At 53.6% G+C, this 24,732-nt stretch overlaps 1 protein-coding gene across 2 annotated transcripts in view; it reads right to left on the bottom strand.

Moving 5' to 3' along the window:
* Nucleotides 1–24,732, bottom strand: part of PPARGC1B (PPARG coactivator 1 beta) — a 104,532-nt gene that overhangs the window by 14,043 nt on the left and 65,757 nt on the right. The window contains exons 2-8 of one of the 2 annotated variants that reach the window (XM_045551399.1): nucleotides 16,829–17,002; nucleotides 10,621–10,833; nucleotides 7,441–7,557; nucleotides 4,984–6,076; nucleotides 4,030–4,066; nucleotides 3,348–3,412; nucleotides 1,491–2,289 (exon numbers count right to left, since the gene is read on the bottom strand). In XM_045551399.1, coding sequence (XP_045407355.1) covers nucleotides 1,491–2,289; nucleotides 3,348–3,412; nucleotides 4,030–4,066; nucleotides 4,984–6,076; nucleotides 7,441–7,557; nucleotides 10,621–10,833; nucleotides 16,829–17,002 — 2,498 coding nt within the window. Of the gene's footprint in view, nucleotides 1–1,490; nucleotides 2,290–3,347; nucleotides 3,413–4,029; nucleotides 4,067–4,983; nucleotides 6,077–7,440; nucleotides 7,558–10,620; nucleotides 10,834–10,976; nucleotides 11,073–16,828; nucleotides 17,003–24,732 lie in introns of those variants that run through there. The other variant, XM_045551400.1, reaches the window with a different exon arrangement.

A 24,732-nucleotide genomic window follows, 5' to 3' on the forward strand; every position in this document is an offset into this window, starting at 1 on the left:
CCGACAAGTGCAGGAATACAAGCCCTGCCCGAACACCCCCGAGCTGGGCAGGAGAGGAAGGAGCCCAGGGAAGCTCCGGCTTTGGCCCTGAGGATGTGTTTCAACATGGAGAGAGCCTTGGAAACTGCCAGTGTGGAGAGTGAGTGGTTTAGCTCACAGCAAAGCAAGGCTAAAGCCAAACCTTTGACCTTGGAGGGCTGTAAGGCCGGGGCTCCTCCTGGGGAAAGAAGGGAGCCAGAAAGAGGCTCAGAGAGGCCTGACAGACGCCACCTCCGACTGATGGCTCCTGGCTTATTATACAGAAGGGTTTGTGGGAGAACTTGCTGGGGAACTCATCACGAATAGAAAATTTAGGGCTTCTTAATATTAGTTTGTGGGGAGTCCACGAACCCCCTAAAATTGAATGCCCAGTTTGATGTTTATGCACATTTTATTGGGGAGAGGGGCTTTTGTTTTAATCAGATTTGCAAACAGTTAAGAGCCATTGGTATAGACGTATAAATGTAAAGCTAAAGTGCTCTAAGAAAAGGTAACTTCATATGACCTGAATCCTGGTCTCAGAGTACGGTACTCTGGCAACACCATCATCACCTGGCATTGTTAGGAATGCCAATTCTCCACCTCCACCCCAACCCCACACATCAGATGCTCAGGGTGGGCCCTGCAAGTCCGGCCTAGGCCCTGCAGGTGATTCTGGGCTCAGCTCTGTACCCAAGAGCAGCACCTAGTGGCCACCCAGGCTCTCCTCAGACACAGGGCTGGAAACCAGCCTCCCCAGGCAGGACCAGGGCCTGCTGTCCCGCTGTGATCAGAGACAGGCACCATCTCCCCCCACCACACCCAAGCTGCCAAACCTCTATTCTTTCCGCCCAGCTCCCTGGCTGCCTTTTGGACGGGCGCCTTCTCCAGTCTGTCTCAGGGAGCCCAGAGGGTTTGGGTGAGCAGGCCCCTGGCACGTCGTCCCACACTCAGGTAAAGCTCTCACGGGTGGCTGCCTGCCGAAGCCACAGCGCAATTCAGCAGGACCCAGAGAAGGGAATAATCACTGCTTTGAATCCAGGGGCTTTTTCAGAACACAGATTAGAGTCAGGCTAATCTTTCTCTTACATGTCAATATCACATAGGTTTTCAACTGGGCATGTATATGTTTGTACAAAAACCTAGCCATTTTAAATAAAAAAAGATGAATAAGGGACAAGTTCATTTAGACACAGTGCCACAATCAGCCAGGAATTGGGTTTTCTTTTTCTCTCAGGCCAGGAAATTTGGGGTGCTCACGATTTCACAGACCAGGCGTTGCTTGCCTCCGGGACTCACCCACAGCTCCCCCGAGGAGGAGGAGACCTTCAGGGCCTCCAACCAGGACACAGGCCGCAGAGGGAGATGTAGCCTCAGCTTCCAAGCAAGTGTCCTGGGGCTCCTCTCCCCACTCACTCCCTGGAACCCGGGGTCCTCAGCTGCCCACTGCCCCTGAGGCCACCCGCCCATACCTGAAGTTCCTTCGGGTGGCTGGTGACCAGGAGCGGCAGGATGAGGAGCCAGAGCTCGAGCGGCTGCGGGAACAGAGTGGCCGACTGGCCTTGCTTGGTGGGCTCTGGTAGGGGCAGTGGTCAGAGCGAGGGGGGCTGACCCCTGAGTCCTCTTCTTCATTGTCCTCCTCCTCCTCCTCTTCCTCCTCCAGGAGGAAGCTGCTTTCACCACTGCTGCTGCTGCTGTCCTCAAAGACGGTGTCATATTCAGGGCTCTTACACGAGGCCAGGTCTTCATCGTCCAGGGCGGTCTCCAGCAGACCAAAGTGCTTCGTGAGGCTGGCGCGGATCTCGTGGTCTCTCAGCAGCATGCTGTCCTTGGGTGGGATGCCAGCATCACAGCTTCTGTCTTCCTCCCTGCCGGGGGCCTGTGCCTCCACCCGAGGGGCACCCTGCTGGCACCAGTCCTCAAGGTGGACCCCAGATGGCTCCCAGGACCTCAGCACCTTCCTCTGCAGGGCGCCCTCTGGCCTGAGCACCTGGCAGTAGTCATGGTCTCCGAAGGAACAGGAGAAGGGGCGCTTCTGGCCAGCCTGGGAGGCCGGCTGGGCCGTGGCATGCCGCAGGTGGGACAGGAGCTCACTCCGCTCTGGGTGCCTCTTTGGCAGCTTGTGGGCAGGCCCCGAGGTGGCCCCCAGCTGGAGGCCCTCAGGAGAGGGGAGGCTGGGAGCTGTGTCGTTGCCCAAGCTGTGCTTGATGTCTGGCTTGAAGGGGTCCTCCTCTGTGGGCTTGTACGGGGGTGTGGTGGGTGGGGTGAGTCCTGCCCAAGCAAGAAGAGAAATGTGAGGTCAAGACAGGTCGCTTCTCCAAGGGACACTACACCCTACCCTGGGATTGCAGGCATCACTAACTGATCCCTGCCCTGCTGGCTGAGCCTGGAGGTGGCCTGGGAATCCTTCAGTCCTCTGGAGTTGGCATGTGATGAAATCCACTTGCCATCTCTTCTGTGACCTGGTAATGGCAGCTGGAGCCTCCAAGTTATCTGAGACACCTCTTCCCACTCCACATCCGGTCATCCAACTACACCTCCTAAATGCCTCTGGGTCTCCCTGCATGGAGCTGGGGCAGGTGCCAATGACTAAACTGCCCACTGGAGCCAACAGTGCCCTCTGGTGCTCCTGCAGCTGACCTTGGTCTCCATTCTCCCCAACTTGCCAAAATGCCCTTCTCTTCCTCACTGGGGCTCCTGAAGCCTATAGGAGAAAGAGCAAACACCTCTGCCTTTTGGCCCATTTGTCACTGCTCTTTCCTGCCACCTCCCTTCTGCCACACAGCAAGCCCAGCTGATTAGCGTCGCTGATGCACCCTGGGCTTTCACTCCCCAGGGGCTTTGCTTGCCTGACCCTGGTGCCGGGCACACCTTCCCCTTCTTGGTCTTTCTGACGTCTAATCATCAAACCCAGCTCACATGTCCCCTGTTCTGGGTGCCCTGCAGTCTTCCCAGGCCACGTTCCTACCCATCCCTGCCCCTCTTCTGTGATCCAGAGCTCCTGGACGTACTTTGAAATTAGTCACATCAAACAGTGCTCGCCATGGTGCAAGTCTCTGTCTCTCCCAAGAGACTGTGGGCTCCTCTGGGGAAGATTCGTGTCTCTTTGTTTCCTGACCCCGATATCACCTTATGTGCCGATTACTGGCCGCTGAACGGCTGACCCCTCCTCGTGTATCTCAACACCCAGCGCACCCTGTGGGGCGGTGGCAGGGAGGGCTCTCTGGGTACCCCCTCACTGCCCGAGGGGCTCTTCATTGTGGGCGATTCATTGCCAGGGGTCTCTCCAGCTCCCTCAAAGGTACCCCAGCAGCAAAGCCCCGGCTCACCTGCTGTGCCACAGAGCTCCACTGTCAAGGTCTGCTCAAAGCTCTTCTTGCCAAAAGGAGGGTCGCTGATGGGGGCAGGGAAGACACAAAGGAAAGAGGCAGGTCAGCAGCAGCTTCCACTTCCCCCGGCATGCAGGGCGGGTAGGGGGACACAGGGATGGACCCTGCTTCTGCTGCCCATGGAAACGGAGCCTGGGGAGGTCTGCTGGGGGCCCCCTCCCCCCCGCCGGCTATTAAAGGAATTCAAGCTGCACAATTCTTTTAGGAGATGCAGGCGAGGTTTGCTGGAATGTGGAGACAGGACAAGTGTTGTCAGCCTCCTTGTTTTACAGGTGGAGCCACTGAGGCCCAGAGGGAAGAAGGGATTTGCCGGAAGTCACACAGCACTGCCAGCTTTTCCCCAGGAACAAAACAACTCTTTTTAGGGTCCCAAAGAGGTCAACTTATGAAATGGCCTGAGGCCTGATGCCCCATCTTTACGCTGGGCCCGCAGAAGTCAGCTTCTAAAAACCAACCGCCTCCAAAAGAGCACAGCTCCTGGGGGCCCCAGATGACAATGAGGGCAGGAGCCTGGGGACAGGGCCAGGTTCAGCAACTGATGAAACCCCTCCCACCCCCAAAACACACACCCAACAAGACAAACTCTCATGGAATACTACGCCAATAATTCCTAAAAATCTACCTTTGTGACAAGGCCAGCATGAGGCACCTGGGAGAGTCTGAAAAGAAGAAACAAAAAACAGAAAAATAAGATTCCCCAACATGGCATCACTAGCAGATGTTTCCCCTCTGGAGGAGACGTCTCCCTCGACTTCCACTTGTACCAAGCCAGCTGCCCTTTGGGCAGGTGACCCAAATGCCTCTGCATTTTTAGGGACGGGCAGGAACAACTCAAACCCACCTTCCACCCCAGGCTCTCAGCCCAGCATCTACTTGATTTTGCGAGAACAGATGGGGACGAGGGTGACACCTTCTGGCCAAACAGTGTAGCACAGGGAAGAGCTCTGACTCCCAAGTCCCACAGCCTGGGGCTCTGGACAGAGTCCTACGTGGGGCTGATCGCTCAACAGTGCTGTGCTTGGTCTGTGTCACTCACCGGAGACAAGGACTGTGCCCACCACACAGGCTTCCTGCGGGGAGCCCCCGAGCATAACCAGTGTCACGTCTGAGACCAGTGCCGGGCACAGGAAATGCACAACAGCTAACGGTTACTGTTACCGTCACCACGACTATTAGCTGAATTTATAGACACACCTCCGTCACACCATCCTCGGCAGGGCTATGTCACAGTACCACTTACAATTTGTAATTACCTTCCCTTTTTGTTTACTTTTTGACCGTCCCCCCCGCCCCGCCCCGAAACATAAGCCCCATGAAGGCATCTTGCCCTTTGTTTAAGTGGCAGCCTGCCCTGTGTGACGAAAAACTCAGAGACGTGTGGCTGTTTTCCTGGAGATCTGCTCTAATTAGCCCACAGAGAAGCTGAAGCCCCAGAGCAGAAGGGACTTGCCCGACCTCGCAAACACGTGTGTGTGTGTGTGTGGGGGGACTTGCACGCAGGGCCCCTGCTGCCGGTGCAGAGGGTATGCCACCCCCCGTCCCTGCCCCCTCCTTGCAGGCCACCGACTCTGACTACCTCTGGGGAGCCTCGGGCAGCTGGGGTCCTCATCCGTGTCCCCACACCCACTCTCACAGGGGCTCTCCAGGGCAGGAATCTGGGGTCCCAGTAGAAGCTGCTGGTCTTGGCCAGTGTCCTCGTCCGTGGAGCTGCCCAGCTCCCCCTCAGTGTTGTAGGCCTTGGGAGACAGGCACAGCGAGGGCAGAGCACCCTGGGGCTCCGAGGGGACTAGCGACTCGTCAGCAAATGTCAGCCAGGGCCCCAGCTCGGGGTTCAGTCTCCGTGACCGCCGCACGGGGCACACAGAGCTCCCCAGCTTCCTCCCCAGCTTGGTCCACAGCAGGCCTCGGCCTGGCCTTTTCCTGCCCCACTCCTCCTCCTCCTCCTCCTCCTCTTCTTTTTCTTCTTCCTCTTCCTCATCTTCTTCCTCCTCCTGCTGCTGCAGCCTGGCAGGCCGGCGGACATCCCCTTTCACCTCCAGCCGCAGTGGGCGCAGGCTCGGTCTGGGCCCGGCGTTCTTGGGCGAAGCTGCGATCCTTACCTCCTCCACAGGGGGTGGGTGGCCAGGAGAGGCCTGGCCGTCTTTGGGGGGCCTGGGCTTGGACTGCGGTGTGAGGGAGGCGTAGACAGGCGTGGCCAGGCGGTAGGGTTTGCTGACATCGCAGAGGACATCTCGAGCCAGAAGTTCCCTCAGAATGGAGAACTCAGCCCAGGAGGCTTTGGAGGGGTGCTGGGGCCGGGGCCTGACTTGAGTGGAGGGGCTGCCGCAGGGCAGGGGGGCTGGCAGCTTCCTCTGGGGGAGGCAGTAGGTGTGCATGTAGCGGATGAGCTGCACCACAGCCTGCATGTCCTCCTGGGGGACCCGGGCACCAGGCCCTGTCCTAGGCAGCTCCGGGGAGTCCCGGGGAGAGGCTGAGGCTGGCTGGGGGCTCGGGCAGTCCTCACCCGGCTCCTCATCCTCCTTGGCAGGAGGCCGGGGACTCCAGGGGGGTGGCAGCTGCAGGCCCCTGTCCGGGGAGTGGGCTTTCGAGGTGAGGTGCTTATGCAGCTCTGTACAACTCCGGCTCGGAGGCTGCGTCGTGGGGGCCTTCTTGTCGTGGGTGTTGTCTACCTAGAGAGGGAAGACACCAGAGTGAGGAGGGACACCCACACTGCTCCTCCCTTCTGCCCCATCCACGGCCCCTGGCCTGCCTGGAGTCTCACCCGGACCATGGGGACAGGCAGGTTTCCTTCACTCCATCCCCAGCCCCAGTACAGAGCCTGGCACCGGGCCGTGCTCAGCGGATGAGGAATGAAGGGATGGCCAGTCTCCTACCAGTTCTCCCAGCCACACAGACCCTTCCAGATTCACTGCCAAAGCCCTGCTCTGACCATCCCACTCCCGTGTGCCCTGTACCCTCCAGTAACAGAGCCAGGAAGTGGACTCATGGCTGCCTAGGGCTGGGTGTGGGAAGGTCACACTGTACGTGGGGGACTAGGGGTCTTCTGGGATGATGGGTATGTCCTAAAATGGGGTTGTGGCCATGGCTGCATGACTGTAAATTTACTAAAGATCACAGAATTGTATTTTTAAGATAGGTGGCTTTTATGTGTGCAAAAGCACCTCAGTAAAGTTGTTTAAAAGAAGCAGAAATTCACTAGCTCCCCCGTACCCACAGGATCCCGGGGAGGCTCGCTGGCTGGGCTGCTGAGGCCCCCTGCAACCTGGCACCAGCCGACCCTCTCCAGCCTCATCAGCCCCACTTGTCCACATGGCAGCTTTCCACCCAGTGCGACCAGTCTTTCTGGCCGGGCCTTCTAGTGATGGCTGTTGGTGCATCTCACCATCTGGGGAGCTTCCTAGGCTCCCAGAAGGCAAAGAGGAGGGTCAGGAAGGGGCATGGTTGCTGCCCCCTCTACAGAATGGCACACAGGAGGGTCAGCCAGGACAAGCAGGGCGGGAACACAGGGACAGGAGGGGGAGGGCGGAGTGGAGGCTTTCAGGAACAAGAACCCTTGGAAATCACCTGTTAAACCTCTCCTTGTTAGGCCTGGAAGATGGGGCTCAAGTGGGAAAAGGGACTTGCTGGGACCCTGTGTGTCCATGACAGAGCCTTAAACCCTCCAATGGCTTCCAGAAAAGAAATCCAAGCTCTTTAGTTACTGTGGCCTCTACAACCAGCGAGGACCTTGCGTTTGGGTCTGTCATATCATTAGAATATAAGCCCCCAAGGGCAGGCCACATCTTTCTCGTCCCTGCTCTAACCAGTGCCTGGAACACTTAAGTGTGAGAATCCCAGGGCTCTTTCCAGAACCCCAGACTGGGCTGGGTCTCGAGGAGCAGTGCCCAGGACGCCGGCTACAGGGGCTGTGGGAGGAGCAGGAACTGCAATGAGAAGTTGATTGAACTTGACACCCTTCACCAGACCTGAAGGCTGCGTCCCCAAGAGGTCACCTGGCGGGGCTGGGCAGATTTTGGGGCATGTGCAGAAATACCTTGACATAAGGCCGCTGACTTTTGGACCTGAGGCCTGCCTGGCGCCAGGAGGTCCCTTCCTTCTGGGTGTCAGAGCTTGACGCTGGGGAGGATGTGGCGAGGAGGAGCTTCTGCAGCTGAGGGAGAAGCAGAGAGGTCAGGAGCCGGGCCGGAGCCGCAGACCGCACGGTCAGCCCCTCCAGACTGACCATGCTCCGACCCCAGCATCACAGGACCGGGCATTCCATGACCTGGAATGATGTCCCCACGCTATTAAGTGCCGATGGGAGACTGTCTAACAATCCCAGACACACACGAGTATCCCAATGACATGTAAATCCTTTTCAGAGTTTATAACCCTGGAGAACAGCTGTGACTTTGAGAACCCAAAGAGGTCTTGGGTAATGTCTAACGTCTGTCCATTCTACTGTTAAAATATTGTGTATACTTTATCAGGATACTGCATGTACTTGTGGTACACACACGCGCACACACTCTGGAAGGTTAGGTGCAAAATGGTTCTCAGTTGTGGAATTACAGCTGATTTCTCATTTGTTCTTTTTGCTTACTCATATTACCTTTAAGAAAAAAGACACATCACAAATACTAAAGGGTGGACAATTAAAAGCAAGTCTACCTCCTGCCCAAAGCCCCTTTCTCCCTCCCAGAGGCAACTACCAGTAGCCACTTTCTTGGGAACCTATCACGAGGTGGGCTTTGTTCATATAAGAATACACAATGTATATATTACCTCCAACCTGCCCTGCTGTCTGTGCACAAGTGGAAGAATACTGTAGACTTAAGCTTGTCTTTTTTTTTCCAATTGATTTTTTTATACAAATAATTAAAACTCTTCTGCTTCTGCACCCTGAGGGCAGGTACACAATGTGTCTAAGCTGAGAGAACAAGAAGCTGAATACACCTGGAAGTTCCACCAGGGATCCTACCATAGCCCAGGTGGGGACAAGCTGAGAAACATAATGAGATTTTAATACAGCACTGAGTGATTCCTTGGGGTATGTGCCACCCAACTCACCCCAGCAAGGAGCCAGACAAAAGGCCACCCCACACCCTCCCAAGGAGCTGGTGGATCCCCACCACCCTACCTACATGTCTGTGACTCCCTGGCTTTGGACAGATTCCCTGGACCGGAGGAATTAGATCTCGTTCTAGCCCCGCTCAGGCCCAACTCACTGTGAGACCTTGGGCAAGTCAGTCCCCTCTCTGGGCCTTGGTTTCTCCACTGGTACGATGAGAGGCAGGTAGACTAAATGACTGGATCTTAAGTTTTTTAAGACTCTAGGAAGACGACAGAAGCTGCTGACCTCAGAAAAATGCACAGATACGTAGAAGTCCATGGGTCCTTGTAAGTCCCTTGCTGGACTCTGGGATCCACGGCCCAACCTGGGTTCTGGATGACTTCTCAAGGCCTTTCTAGAACTCTGCTGGTATGCTGGGAGTCTAGACAGGGAGTCTGTTTCCTGTGTGCCTAACACAGCACTCAGTAAACATGTGTGGAATGCACGGCACGGGAGGGACACAATCTGTGACCAGCAGGGGCCACTCTTTGCCTCCCCAAGGTTCAGGCCCCCGCCAGAGGCCCCATGCAGAAATGGCCCCGAGAACTCCTGTTATGACTAATGGCTGCGCCAGAAGTATTACTTAGCTAGTGTTTACTGAGCAACTCTATGTGCCAGGCCCTGTTTTAAGTGCTTTACATGTATTATCTGCTATAATCTTCCTAAAACCTTTGACATAAGCGCTGGTATTAACCCCACCTTACGGATCAGGCAGCCATGTCTTAGAGAGGTTCAGGTCATGTGCAGGAGGGACACACAAGTACTAATGGGCAGGGCTGGGATTCAAACCCAGGCGGTCTGACTCCTGTCTGCAAGGAAGGAGGAGTCACGACACGGGACCGAACACACTCCGTGTCCAGCCCGTGCTGGGTGCTCACTCCATGTGTCACACTGCTTTGGGGAACTTGGATGCAGCGGGAAGGAAGGGAAAGGGTCCTGGACCAGGAGTCGGAACACCTGAGTTCTGGTCTTTGCTGGCACACTGATTTGCTGTGTGACCACAGGAGATACGCTCCCCACGCTGGGCCTCAGTTTCCCCAGATGGGCCTTTCCAGCGGAGACTCTGCATGACCTGAGAACTCTCTCAGCTCTGGCAGGCTCTGGTTCCAGCTGGGTCTCACCAGGCTTCCAGAAGCCACAGCACACGACAGCTCAACTTTGTGCACCATCAGCCCGAGTCGAGGGTAGCGGCTTTCAGTAACTTTTGAGATCCAGATCCTTTTGAAAATCTGATAAAAGCTGAGATCGTCTCCTTAGAAAGCTGCTATTCCACGTGTACATTTCCACATGTGCTCACAAAGCACTTAGCTCTTGCTGATGGGACTGTAAACCTGTCCAACCTCTTTTGGAGGGCAATCTGGAAGTATCTGTCTAAACTGAAAAATCACGTATCCATAGATGCCGAAATTTCATTTCTAGGAATTTACTTACATGTCGAAAAGGCCTGTATGAGGAGTCACTGCACCACTGTTTGTGATAATGAAGGAGTTGAAACAACGTAATACCCAGGGACTGGTTAAATAAATCCTTAGCAAGGAACACTACACAGCCAACAAAAAGAATGAAATAGAGTACTATATGCTCATCTGGAAGAGTTTCTGAGATTCCCAGTTAACTGAGAGAGCAAGGCACAGAACAATATCTGATGTAGGCTCCCTTTTGTAGTAAAAAAACAATAACAAGTAGAAGAGGAATGTCACATAACACATCAGTAACCATGGTTACTTCTTGGGAAGGAAAAAGCCATTGAGAGAGGGCTAAGGAGGTTTTGCTTTTAACTGTTCACATTTACTATTTGGATTTTTACCATGTGCATATAATCTTTAGGAAAATGTTTGCATGTAATTTCAAGGATTTAACACATGACTAGGTCAATCCTTGAAATCCCCAAGAGCCTGCAGGATGCAGGTGAAGCCTGTGTTAGTCTTCCCGTCCAGGTGGGAAAGGTGAGGCCCAGGGCGGCCTCCCCCCTCCTGCCCACGCTCTCCGCTGTGAACCAGGCTGCAGGTGGTGCACGGGGGCTCCTGCGGGGCTGGAGCTGATTGGTCTGTGCCCACCCCCTACAACCAGACACCCAATCCCAGGGCAAAACCTTCACTTCAGCTGGAAGCAGGTTCTCACCAGCGAGAGCTCATCCATCTCAGGGGCTGGGGCTGGGGGTGTCTCCAGAGCAGGGCTGGAGGGCGCAGATGATGGGGCAGGTGACGCTGAGGTGCAGGATGGCACGTCTCCACCATCCAGGGCCGGGAAGGCAGCCAGAGCCACGTCGTCTTCGGGCATGTCGTCCAGGGTCTTGGTGAGCTCTGCCAGGAGAGCCTCATTCTCACTGTCGATCTGGAGTGAGGAGGGCAGGAGCAGTAGAAAGGAAGAGAGGGAAGATGGTTAGTAACCACCTTAACCTTGGCCTTCACAGTGAAAACCGACTCTTCCCACCCAGCTGGGCCACCAACACTCTCCGGCCACCACAGTCTCCTCACCAGAGCTGCTCAGTATTCCTGGGATAGCAGATGCCCCATAAACGTGTTATTGGTGCCAAGAATCCCAGAATTTTATGAGGGGGCAGCAGATGATAATGGAAAGGGCCTGCCCTGGAAGTCCCAGCCTTGGCTCTGTCGCTCATCAGTGTGTTACCTTGGGCACAGGGGCCGTCCACCTGAGCAATGCCTGCCTCCTCCACCAAGGACCGAGGAGGTTCCGCACACTGGCAGCAGCACCGCATTGCAGGCCCAGCCCTCGGAGCCTGGGACCCAGGCAGTGCGAAGGCCAGAGCTTCATGGTTCAACCATCACAATGACAACCACAGCCACGGCTTCCCAGGGCCTGCCCTCCTCGTTCACTCAAGGACAGCAGTGGGTGTGGTGGTTAGAAGCCCGGGCTCGGGAGCCGGGGCTGAATTCCAGATCCCACGCTTATCAACTGCGGGTCCTTGGGCAAGTTAGGTTCCTCGTCTGTCAAATGGGATAACAGACAGTACATATTTCACAAGGTCATTGCTGAGGGCCGGATGAGTCAACATAGAGAAGACGCTTAGAAAATAGCCCCTGGCACAAAATAAGCACCAGCTACTATGACGCTATAACCATGACCGTATCTATTGCTGCCACTACTACCATGATGCTTGCTATGATGACGATGATGGTGGTGGTGACAGCAACTCCTCCCCTTCCTTTTTCCTCCCTTCTTCCCCCTATTGCATGGCTACGCTGGACACTGGTGACACAGCATGCCAAGGGGACACACACCCTGCCCCCGTGGGGCTCACCCTCCGTGGAGAACAGTAAAGAAACAGGATCATTTCAGAGAGTGAGAAGAAAATCAAAGGAAGCCGTGAACATGGTGGAGATCTGTGGGGTACTTAGGGTGGTCGAAGAAGACGTCCCTGAGCAGCTGGTACTGAAACTTAGGCTCGAAAGACACCAGCCAGGCAAAGGGCTAAGGAGAGAAGATCCAGGCAGAGGGAAAACCCAGTCAAAGGCCAGGGACGCAAGGCTTGGCTGAAGAGAACAGAAAGGCTTTTCTTTCTGTACTGCCTCGGGTAGCCCCCACAACCCCTCCGAGGGAGCACGATTCTAATCGCCAGCTTGCAGTTGAGGAAACAGAGACTCATGGAGGCTCAGCAACTTGTCAGGGCTCACACAGCAAATAGAGGGTGGAGCCAGGCCTTGGAACGAGCATCCCTTGCATAGACGAGGCAAGGCTCTCACTCTCCTGCTGTCTGAGATCTGTCAGGAGGACCGGCGAGCACACCCGTGCCCCAGGCTCTGCACCGTGATCACACTCTTCCAGGGGAGGCGGTGAGGGTCTCCCTCAGCACAGCCTGGCCCCGGCCTGCTCGGGCGGAGGCACATTCTGCCACGTGACGCCCCCTCGGCACTCTTTCCCACCCCGGATCGGGCTGTTTATCCTTCCTTCAGGAAGTTCATCTGAAATACGCATCTCGTGACGGCCTTTTGGCTGCACTAAATCTGTTCCAGGCCTTGCAGCCGGAGCAGCAGCTGAGTAATTCGAAGGGGGGACACGGGGAGAGGAGAACAAACACATTTGTAATTTTTAGAACAGAGCTAAGAATAAAAGAAAGGTCAAAAGAAGATTTTGGTTGGGCCTGACCCAGGCCTTGGGGGATGGGGGCCCAAGGCCAGATCAGGACTGCCCCGGTTGGACTCCAGCTCTAGAATGCGGTGGGGCTCACTTGGCTGCCCCCCACCCACCACCTATGAGTCTCCTCCAACCCTCAGGCCGGACTCCCAATCCTGTGTTCCCAGAATAATTTTTCCAGCTTGACGGAGAGTTAAGATCCTGGAACTTGAGGCTCAATGACCACTCTTGGGGCTGCTGAACAATGGGGCTCTGCCATCGACAGGGTGACCTTGGGCAAGTCGTTTCCCTCCTCTGAGCCTTTTCCTGTGAAACAGGAAGACATGATCCCTGGCCAGCCTCCCTCCCAGGGGTCCCACAAAAGCCAAGTCTAGAAGTGGTGGCGAGAGGGCTTTGTAGAATGCTCAGGTGCCTAGCTCAGTGCCTGGGGCGCAGGGAGCGCTGTGGCAGAGCAATGAATGAAAGAATGAATGGACCGAACAATGGACAATGGCGGGAGGCTGAGCTCAGTGTCTCAAAGACCAGATTCTAGAGGGAAGTCATCCAGAAATGACATCATCAGCACTGCACAAACTGAGAATTTCCACTCGTTTCCAGGGAGGGTAGCAAACGGCCCAGAGACATTGTGAATTATCACAAGTATCAGAGCCAGAAGGGCTCGCAGGAATCATGTAGTGACCAGGGATGCCAAACGCATGGCATGTGTGCTACCGCTCCCCTGCACGGTCAACCAGCTGTGGCACTGCTTCTTCCACCCCAGCATTTTCCTTGGTGCAGGGCTCCAGGGGACAGCTGCCAATCAATCACAGCTGGCACTCAATGCCATTCTTTATTTTTTGGCGTGTTGGGGGGAATGAAGCCCCAGGAAAGAGACTTTTTAAAGCCACACAGCCAGTCGGGGGTCCCGGGGTCAAGGACTAGAACCCGGGGCCGAGAGCGCCACCACTGACTTACGGAGCGCGGGATACAGAGCTGAAATGAGCCCCCAAGGGCAAAGACCTCAAGAAGCACCCATCAGGTTGGGCACAAACAAAAATGACTACCAAAAAGTCCTCCCCTTGCCCCACTCCTCCCTGGGCTGTTCAGCTCTGAAACTGCCAAGCGGGCTTGGAGGGCCCGAGCCCGGCTGGGAAGCATGGCCACCCCTGCCCATGGCCACCCCTGCCCACGGCCACCGCTCCCCCAGGCCAGCCGTCTGCACCCTAAGGCAATCCATTGTGGGAGCCGTACCGCCCCTCTCCTCTTCCCCAGGCCCATTAGCTCGGCTCCTTCTCCGCTTAGAAACAGAGTGCAAATTAATGGAGAGTTAATCAGCTGAGGAAGGGATATTAATAGACTCGCCCCACCCCCAACTCTCCTGAGCTGATCTCAAGCTGGAGGAAAAGGAGCCTTCAAGAAATCTGAGGGAAAAATGCTTCACTTTGAGGACCTAGAGTGGCTCAAAGGAATGTCACAGAAAGAATTAGGTTATCAGGGCTGGAGGAACATTCAGAGATCCCCCACCACCCAGGGGGCTTAACTGAGGTCCAAGAAACCCAGGAAATTGCGCCCCTCCCTCATTTTTCTAGGAGTAGGTCCACGATTTCATCAGTCTAAAAGGACCCACTGACTCCTCCTCCGGCCCCAAGAGATTGAGAACCACAGATCTGGTCCGTGTTCCTTCCTCACTCCTCCACCGGGAAACTCAGGCCCAACCACAGGAGCCACGTGCCCAAGGCCACATGGCAAATTGTGGCAGAACAGCCGAACACCTGCCGACTCCAGAAATATTTACCAAGTGCCTGCCGTGCCCAGCCCGAAGAACTCCGGTCATACAGAAGTGGAAGGCAATGTCCCTGTCCCTGGGGAAGTTGTCAACCCTTATAACTGTAGCATGCTCTCCACTCTCCCAGTTTGTTTCCACAGCAATGGTGCCATCTGACTGTCAGAACACAGGTCCGACACAGGCAGCAAGCCCAGCATTCCCACTGGCCTCGAGGGAGGCGGGCCCGGCTAGCACCAGGAGGATTAGAACCTACGGCCCCAGATCCCAGCTCAAGGTTTTTGGAATGGGCCAAGAGATGAACAAAGTACTATTTGCCCTCAGGGAGCACACAGTCTTAAGGACAAACATGCATGCACATGCACATGCACGCGCACACACATGCACGACAGATGGGAGCCCATGAGCGACAGATGGGAGCCCATGAGCGGAAGTAACCAACCAATTGCCTTGGGAGGAGGCGACATTAGAGCTGGGTGTTGAAGGTTTTGTTCATTTGGTGAGGAATGGATGGAGCTGGCTGGCCTGGTCTTGGGGGAGCTGGTCGGGTGTGCAGCCGTGCGGGGGAGAGGGCTGGGTGGGCAGAGTTCTGCCAGCTGCAGTCATTAGTAGCCCCTCAGCAGGGGCTTGCGGGTGGGTCTGGCCAGTCTCTGAGGAGGTGGGGGCCTGTGCAGTCTAAGTGGGGATGGTCTCCAGGCAGCACCCAGACCCCTCTCGCTCGTTAGCCTGAAAGCATTTTCTGGAAGTTGGCCCCTTAAGAGGAAAGGAGGAACACAGCGAAGATATCATCCCCATTGTTCAGATAAGGCAATGGAGGTCTCTAGATGGAGCCAGAAGTACAGCCCAGCCCTGCTGACTCCTCACAGGGTGGGCGAGGGGGTGAAGGTATGGGTTTCCTACGTTACAGTCTCTGCCCCGATCCTTCCCAGCTGTGTGACCACGGGCCAGTTAGTTAACCTCTCTGAGCTTCACTTTCCTTACCTATAAAATGGATTATTAGTAGTATGCAACTTATAGATTAGAACAGTCTCAGGAAAACTCCAAACTGCTCACCATAGCCCACAAGACTGCATGATCTGGCCCCTGCCTACCTCTCTGGCCTTTTCTCTTACCACACTCCCCTTCGCTACTACCTTTCCGCCTTGCTATTCCCCCAACACCGCAAGCCTCTCCGGTTTCGTGGCTCTGCACTTACTGCTTCCTCTTTCTAGAAAGCTCTGCCCCTGCTCTCACGCAGTTGCCTCTTTCTCGGAGAGACCTTTCCAGCCCACTCAGCCTGCAGATCCTTCTCTCCTCCTGGGTTCATTTCCTTTTCTGCCCTGGTCACAAGTGATCACTGTCTGTTTACGTGTTTACTGATCTAAGGTAAGTCTTCCCCTCTAGACTGCAAAGTCCACTTATGAACATGGTGCCTGACACACAGGGGGCTCGACAAACATTTCTAGAAGGACTGATAACATCCATCAGGGCTCTTTGAAATGATGCTTGTGGCACACCCCCATGGCATGTGGGACACAGAATGTTCTGTTGCTGCTGTTATATTGCCCAGTAGGCACAGGGAGCTTCTGCCCCTACTCTTTATGGGGAAGAAAATTCCAAGAAAAGAATAGTGGATCTGAATGTGCAAAAGTGCCCATCATACAGCTAAACACGGCCAATCTTTTTTCATCTCTTACCCTCCAAGCCACACACTCCCACCCACACATGCAAATCCACGCAGAGCTTGCTTTATTCTGAAGCAAGTCTCAGATATCATAATGTCAACCATTACGTGCCCGGGGCTGGGTGCCAAAGCACCGAGGGTTGGGAGAGGCACGTGCATAGCACTTCTTGGCATTGCCTCTTATTAAGAACTTCTAGGCACCAACTGAAAAATGGAGATAACTGTATTTATGACTGAGAGCTGTTAAGAGATTTAAATGAGTAAATATACACAAACAGGGACAGTCCTACCACAAACTATCGCTCAACAAATACATTCTCACTATGGTGTTGTCATGGTTATAAAGTCCTGGCTCCAGAGGCAAGAAGACTGGGTTTGAATTTAGTTCAGCTACTGGCCAGGTAAATCGCCCAAGGCACATGCCTCAGTTTCCTTATCTGTAAAATGAGAAAATAATGGAGCGTGACTCACAGGGTGGGGATGAGGATTTGATGAGATAATGTAGGGAACAGAGGACCTGGAGCACCCCCTGGCCCACAGAGGGGCTTGGTTCTGCCTGGATGGCACAGAGAGCAGCTGATCCCAGCCCTTACTGTCTGGAGGTGACAGCACAGGCCAGGTGAGGGGTGAGAGCTGCTTCAGATCAGGTGCAGATCCAGCACGAGAAACAGGGTCCCAGAGCTTTGGGACAAGAGGACACCTTTGCATGAGTACATGCAGGAGAAGGGGAGCAGGGCAGAGCCAGGCCTGGAGGGCAGAGAGAGGCACGGTGGGTGGGGTGGGAGGTGGGGAGACCCGAGGGGGCATACCTGGAAGAGCTCGGAGTCATCGGGGCTGTACTGGCTGGGTTCAGTTTCAGAGTTCTCTGGGCACCACTGCAGCTCCCCAAAGCAAGTGGCCGAGTCAAAGTCGCTGGCATCCAGCTGGGAGAGGTCGAGCTCTGGAAAGTCGGCACACAGTTGCTCCTCCCCAGAAGCCCCAGCCTGAGGAGACAGTAAAGAAGGAGGTAGATCAGAGCTGAGCTCGGCTATACCCAACAGAGACCCTCTTGGCCACGATGCTGCCAATCTGGACCCTTGGCCAAGGCCCGATTTTGCCAGCTGACCAAGAAATGGAAAGATCTGCCCCACCCCTTGCAATGGTGAAATCTGCTGGTAGCTAAGCCAGGCCCTGGCAGCACAATCCCCTCTGCACTCCTACACACCCCTCAAAGCCCTGCCCACATGCACCTCTTTCCTCTTCCCAGAACTGTTTTGTTGGAAACTTTATTAGAGCCTATAAATAGAGAGCTACTCCTTTACATAACTGCTCCCACCTAGAAAGGGATTTCTTAAAGCTAACAAGCCCCCAGTATCAATAATGAAATAAACAGCAATAACAATGGCTGACATTACCGAATGATACTAGGTTCTGGGAAAACACTCGCCCATGCTCCCAGGGATTTTACAGGAAACTTCTGTAATGTCTAAAACGTGGAAGACCACATTGGTAGATGATAGGTAAACAAAACCACAAAACACCTGTATCATGAGACACTATAGTGCTGTGGAAAAGACTGAGGCAGATCTACCTGCTCTCCCTAGCCATGATAAATACAAGGGCTATGTTGTAGAATATCAGCATGGAGAATAGAATCCCACATATATGATCCCAGGATCCTCGGCACCAACATCACCTGGGAACTTGTCATGTTAGCAATAATGCATATCCTCAGGCCTAATCCCAGAAGGCGATCGCTCTCTCACCCTGGTCTCCCAAGTTTCACAGTTACCAACAGGAGGGCTGCCCTGCAGATGCAGAGCTAGCCTGCACGGAACAGCTAACGGTAATATAACAAATAATAATAATGATGATCAAAACAATGGTGTTTTGCGGCAGGAAGAAAGGGGTGGGAACTGTCTCAGAGAACAAAAAGAGGCATATGTGACACTTAAGAGAAATAGGTTTTGCCCAGGCCTTTTCCTTAATTGTTCCCACTTACTAGGCCTCATAAATTATGAATAAATGTATATTATTAGCTCAACTTGACACAGGGAAAAGGCTTTTATCCAAATTTGGGTCAAATGTCTTAATTGGCATTTTGCAAGAATACTGCCTGCACCGGCAGCCCCAGGGCTGGGTCCTCTGGCGTGGCTGGTGCCCTGCTCTGTGGCCAGGCAGCAGGGCGCCCAGCAAGTCTGTCTCCAGGGACACGCCCTCCCCTGTCCCCCGCCTGCCCATTCTTTCTCCAATCCACGTGCATTCAACAACTCAAAATACTGAGGGCCACTGCCACCAGGCACGGTGCTGGGTACTACACACAGCCAGGGGTGGGACAGACAAAACCACTGCCTCTTGAAACTTACATGCCAGGGGTAGGGGAGGATGACACTAAATAAATAATAACACAAACAAAACATGTTATTATAAAGTTTGACTTTCCAGAGAAGAGCTGAACGCTTCTGAACCTGGTTGGGGATTAGAACATGAGAGGGACACAGGCGCTGGCACTGCCTTAATCTCTGGGTCCCCCAGGGAACTCCCAGCTGTCATCCACCCTGGCTGTGAACCACCAGCACTTAATGGCTGCACGTGCTGCAGAGACTCAGGTGGACTATCTCAGCTAGCTGCCTTTTGAAACTTCCTTTCTCCTTCAAGCCCAAACAGGCTCTGGGATGCCAGAGGTTTTGCCTGTTCTAGATGAACAATTGGTTTGTTTCTAGTTCTTGGCCATTTCGAGTAAGTCTGCAATATCTGTGTACAAGTCTTTGGACATATTTCTACTTCATTTGGGTAAATACCTAGGAGCAGAATTGTTGGGTCATACGGTAAGTGTGTGTGTAACTTTATAAAACTACAAATTGTTCTCCAAAATGGAAGAACACTTACTCTGTCCACCCACCCCCATCAGCTGTATAAGAGTCCAGCTGTTCCATGCCCTCACCAACACTTGGTATTGTCAGCCACTTTAATTTTAGCCACTCTAGGGGGCGTGTTCAAGCATTTATTCAATGCTGCTACGAGCCAGGCACTGTGACGTATAAGACTCAGTTCCCTCTTTCATGAGTTGACATTTTAGTGAGGGAGGAAAATACATAAATATTTCTTCCCAGATTGAGTTAGTGCTATGAAGGAGAAACAAACCAGGTACACACTGATGGAGGACAACACAGGGAGTGGCATTCCTTAGATGGGTGTCAGGAAAGGCTTCCTGGAGGAGCTGCCATCTGAGTTGGGACTCGAAGGAGGAGAAGCCAGGCAGCAGAAGAGGTGGGAAGAGCGTTCCAGGCAGAGGGACCAGCAAAGGCAAGGACCCCGGTAGAGACCGAGCCTACGGCACAAGGCGCTGAGGTCAGTGCGGCTGCAGCTCAGTGAGTGGGGGTGGCAGGGATGGGAGAAGATGACGTCAGAGGGGTGGGTGGAGGCTGGGTCAGGCAGGGATTGTAAGGGATTTGGGCTTTACTCCAAGTGTGACGGGGGTGGGGCCAGCACAGAAGCAGGGAGATAGATGGGTTAGGCCAGCGGCCCCCAACCTTTTTAGCTCCAGGGACCGGTTTCATAGAAGATAATTTTTCCACAGACTTGAGGGGTGGAGCTTTGGGGGTGGGATGGTTTGGGGATGATTACATTTATCGTGCACTTTATTTCTATTATTATTACATTGTAACATATAACGAAATAATTATACGACTCACCACAATGCAGAATCAGTGGGAGCCCTGAGCTTTGTTTTCCTGCAACTAGACGGTCCCATCTGGGGATGATGGGAGACAGTGATTTATTATGGTCTCTGTGCAGTCAAATCTCTCTACAAAATCTGTATTTGCAACTGCTCCCCAGTGCTAGCATCACCGCCTCAGCTCCACCTCAGATCATCAGGCACTAGGTTCTCACAAGGAGTGTGTAACCTAGATCCCTCGCATGCACAGTTTACGGTAGGGTTCACGCTCCTATGAGAATCTAATGCTGATCTGATAGGAGGCAGAGCTCAGGCAGTGATGGGAGCGATGGGGAATGGCCGTAAATACAGATGAAGCTTTGCCTTCCACTCACCTCCTGCTGTGCGGAGACAAGCCCGTGGCTGGCTGGGAAGGTATTAATACCTCTCAGACACCACCTAGGGCCTGTGGGACAGGAGGGAGGGCCCAAAGCAGAGACACACGGGTGATGGGCAGCTGGGGCTTCCCTGGCCAGCAAAGGCCCAGCAATTAAGGTCTTGGGGGAACTCTTTCAATATGTTCCTGATCCCCAGTAACTCAGAGCAGCCACTTCTGTAGAACTTACTTCTTAGAAACAGCTTTAGAACCAGAGTCCCAGAACCCCAGGCCAGCCAGGAAGCAGCAGCCCTGAGAAGTTATCCAGGCCAGTCATGGTGGACAATTAGAGAGTCAGAGGCCCCTTCAAAAACTAGACAAAAGCTATGAACACTTTTCTGCCAAGATGCAAGTATGTGCACAAAATTTATACTTAACTTTTAGGCCTTCATAGACCCAGCTTAAGAACTCCCGACCTTTGCAGGAGTTCTATCTTTCTCTCTATCTCCTTCACTTTGCAGAGATAGAAACTGAGGCCCAAGGAGGATAATGGACTTGCTCAGGGTCATCCAGGAGTGTCCTTCCCTCGAAACCATTCCGCCTCCTTTATAAAATGCCCATAAAATGGCAGTGATGACTACATTTATTGATTCCCCATAGCAGCTCAACATACTCAAAGTGTACCCAGTATATAAAAACAAAGAAACCTCATCTTCTCGGCCTTGTCAATTAGGCCTAAGACCACTCTCTAGCTAAAAACCATTAGGCACTGCATTAATAGTGATTTCTCTGGCCATCTCCATTTTTAGAGAGGCTTTTGAGGGGGTGCCTGAGGTGACCCAGTTCTCTTTGAAAGGTCTGAACTAAGGCCTTCTTGTCCTGGCCTGGCCACCTTCCGCAGGGCCTGCCAGTGGACCTGGGAGGTCACAGCACATAACTAACAGCTGCTGCTGTTATTAAGTGCTTACTCTACACCAAAGGGCATGCTAAGTACCTTACGTGCATCTTCTCATCAGAGCCTTAAAACAGTACTGCAGGGTAGGTGTTACTGTCGCCATGTCACTAAGCAGTGAGTCATTTAGTTTGCTATGGCTTCTGCAACAAAGGACCATAACTGGGTGGCTTGAATGGAGTCTGAGATCAAGGTACTGGCAGGGTCGGTCCCTTCTGGGGGCTGTGAGGGAAGGACCTGCTCCAGGCCCCTCTCCTAGGTTTGTAGATGGCCCTCCCCTGTTGACACTGTCCTCCCTCTATGTGTGTCTGCTTCTGCACCCACATCTCCCCTTTCAATAAAGACACCAGCCGGATTGGATGAGGGCCCACCCTAATGACCTCATTTTAACTTGATTATCTCTGTAAAGACCCTATTTTCAAATAAGATCACATCCTGAGTTACCGGGGGTTAGGACTCCCACTTATCCTTTTATGGAGGACACGAGTCAATCCATAACACTTACAGTCCCAAAAAGGTGAAGCTAACATTCAAACCCAAGTCTTTTCTCTCCCTACGAAGGCTGTGCCCTCATCCATCACCCTGCTTCTGAAAGTGAGAAGGAACATTCTAGACCATTTATTCCCATGTACAGATGTGGAAATGGAGCTTTGGACAAGGGCTGGGGATGGCCCAAGGCGCACAGCAAGTTCATGGTTAAGCAAGGACAAGTCTGGGGCCAAACACACCAAACTGCGCACCAGCCTTGTGTGCACGGCCTCTCCGGCCCCTTCCTCCAGCACCACCGCACCCCTTCTCGAAAGGCCTGTGGGTGCCCCACGCCAGGGAGATAAATGACCCTGGCAGTGGATTAATGGGGTTTCATCCAGACTCACATAAGTAGCTTCACTGGAAGCTTGTGTATCTTGTTGGAAATCGATTCCCTGCTTAAGGAGGAATACATCTTCAGGAAAAATTGGTGGCTCCGCTTTCCTGGCTACAATCAGCAGATCACCTAGCTCCGTGCCTGGCCCAGGGCAGACTCTCAGAATTCCTGAGTGGAAGGAAGCAGGAGGGGACGGGAGTGGGGGTGGGAGTGTGGCTGCAGTGACAGCTTGGGTTCTAAGCCCGTCAGTACTCACTATGCGTCCTTCAGTGGGTCACCTCCCCTCTCTGGTTCTCACTGTCCCCTCTGGAAAAGAGAACCTAAAACTAGACAGACCCTCTGGACCCCTCCTGCTCAAGCACGTCCTACAATTCTGTCCTTATCTAGTTTCTGAGAGCCATGTAGGCTTTGGGGAAATATTTAGGTAGAACTTAGCATTTAAAAAACAAATACAGGAATGAATGAATGAATTTCCAGAGGGAAGACAAAAGTGCAAAAAGGGCTGTCTTCAAATGAAAAGAAGCCTAGACGAGGGGGATGGCTACACCTGGCTGTGCTGCTAATGCTAATTCTTTGAGATCAAGACACTAACTTTTGCAGCCTCAGTCTCCATTGACAAAATGGGAATAATTAAAAGAATCCTACCTCCAAGGGTTCTTATAAGGTAACACAGGTTGGGAGCCTGGCATGTGTCAGACACACATGAATGGTGGTCACAGATTACTATGGTCTGAATAGCAATCTGTGCCCACCCACCCTCATCCCCCACCCCTGGTCAAATCCATGTTGAAATCCTAACCTCCAGGGGGATGGCATTAGCAGGTGGGGCCTATGGGAGGAGACAGACCCAAGGGAGCTCGTTCACCCTTTCTACCACACGAGAATACAAGAAGTCACCATCTATGAACCACCAGGAAATGGGCCCTGGTCAGACACCAAATCTGCTGGTGCCTTGATCTTGAACTTCCCAGCCTCCAGAACTGTTGAGAAATAAAGTTCTGTTGTTTCCAAGTCACCCAGTCTATGGCATTTTGTTACAGAAGCAGGGACAGACTCAGACACAGGTATGGCACTTTATAGTTCCCAAGTGACACTCTCAGCTATGGTCTCATCGGTACCTTCCCAAGATGCGGGGGAGGGGAGGGGAGGGTCAGTGCTTAGCATCCCCATTCAACTGATGGGAAAACTGGGGCTCCAGAAGGGTCTTGTCTTCTGACCCACATCCTCAGTCCTCAACCTGCTGGCTTTCCCAATCTTTTTCTGCCTTCACCAACCTGATCCTGGTGTTACGGTGGCTCATGGTTTCTGTTGGGGGAGTGATCTTGCCCTGCCAGCCAGACCACGCGGGCTCCCTCCAGGCCTGCCTGGGAGGATGGCGTGTTAGGCCCCCAGCCAGGCTGCACTGCACCCCTGTGACTGCCATCAGACACCCTAAGTCCTGCCCTACCACCAACTTGGCACCTCTTCCACTGACAAGAAGCCGTATTCGATGATCTGAGGCAAGTTTTCCTTTTTAAACTGCCGTCAGGAATGCCCAGCCCTGCAGTGAGGTCTGCTGGGTTGGCAGGTACACAGCACTGGGCTCCCCTTCCCTCTCCCCTCACCCTGAAAGATACCATTGGCTGACCCCAGCCCCACCTCCCGCTGAGCCCGGGGCCTTCTCAGCAGGAGCCTGATCAATTAGAACTGGCCTAGTCTAGACTGTGACCCTGTGCCTCCACCTGCCTTCTAGGAAGGAAGGAAAGGAACTACACAGGAAGTCCCCACAAAGCCATTTCACTCTGCAAATGTTTTGCTTCCTTCTCCTCCCACCTCTGTTACTTGGCCTGCCTGCAGGTGGAAGCCCGACCCCTACACCCAGGCAGCAGGTAAGCACAGCCTGGCCAATTAACGTGCACTGTCCTCTGGCCACACCAACTGGTTCAACCAGGTAAGTCAGGCTGAATACCAGGAATTTGCTGGAGTGTTTGGAGGAGGGGACTCAGCCGCCTGAATTTCATTCTAGAAAGCCAGCAGCCATCTTCACCATAACCTGCAAACAGCCTGCCTGAGAAAGAAGCCAGCACAGGGAATGCAGAGCCAAGAGAGGGACAGAAATGGATTCCTGAAAAAAATAATGTCAACACTTGGATCCAGCCGTGCCTGAAGCCAGCTATTCCCTGTGTCCCGCAGCTATGTGAGCGACTAATCCATCTCCCTTACATTAGAAGAAAATCCAATCTTCCCGCTGTTTGCCAAATTAATACAAAACTCCTAAAGAGATTTCTAATAGAACAGTAGGAAGAATAGCTGATCTCAGTCTCCACAGAAATACAGCGTCATCTGAAATAAGCCTCAAACGCAAAGTTAAGCTCCAGAAAAAATAAGTAGACAAAATGGAGGGGCTCTGAGCCCAGCCTAAAAGACAGAACACGCTGAACTCAGAGATAATCCAGACCACTCGCAGGGCCTCCCACCAAAACTAAGCATCGCAAGCTGGCTGGCATTCGAGGCCCTCTCCGTGTGGAAGGGTCTGGCCTCAGACCTGCAGAGCACCATCTTGGTGGGCTCAGGTCGTTATGGCCAGGGTCCAGGCCCCTGCCGTGCAGGTGTCTGGTCATGGCTTGGCGTAAGGTGACCCCACAGGTGGTCACCAGGTCTGACAAGAGGGGGTCCTCCAGCCCAGAGGCAAGATGGGGTCCCGTGCTCAGATATGGGCCAACAGGCTGGGCCGGACCCAGCCAACCAGGAAGAGAGCCTGTTCCCAGTGACTTTGGGAACGCAGCTCTGCATGGTAGCCATGGTGATGGGATGGGGGAAGCTGGGGTACCAGACACTGCCTTGGGACATCTGCCCCAGGATCCCAGAGAGAGGACTCAACTCTGAGTTGAACTTATCATTTGG

Source organism: Lemur catta, chromosome 5 (assembly GCF_020740605.2).
Source record: "Lemur catta isolate mLemCat1 chromosome 5, mLemCat1.pri, whole genome shotgun sequence".
Lineage (NCBI taxonomy): Eukaryota > Metazoa > Chordata > Mammalia > Primates > Lemuridae > Lemur > Lemur catta.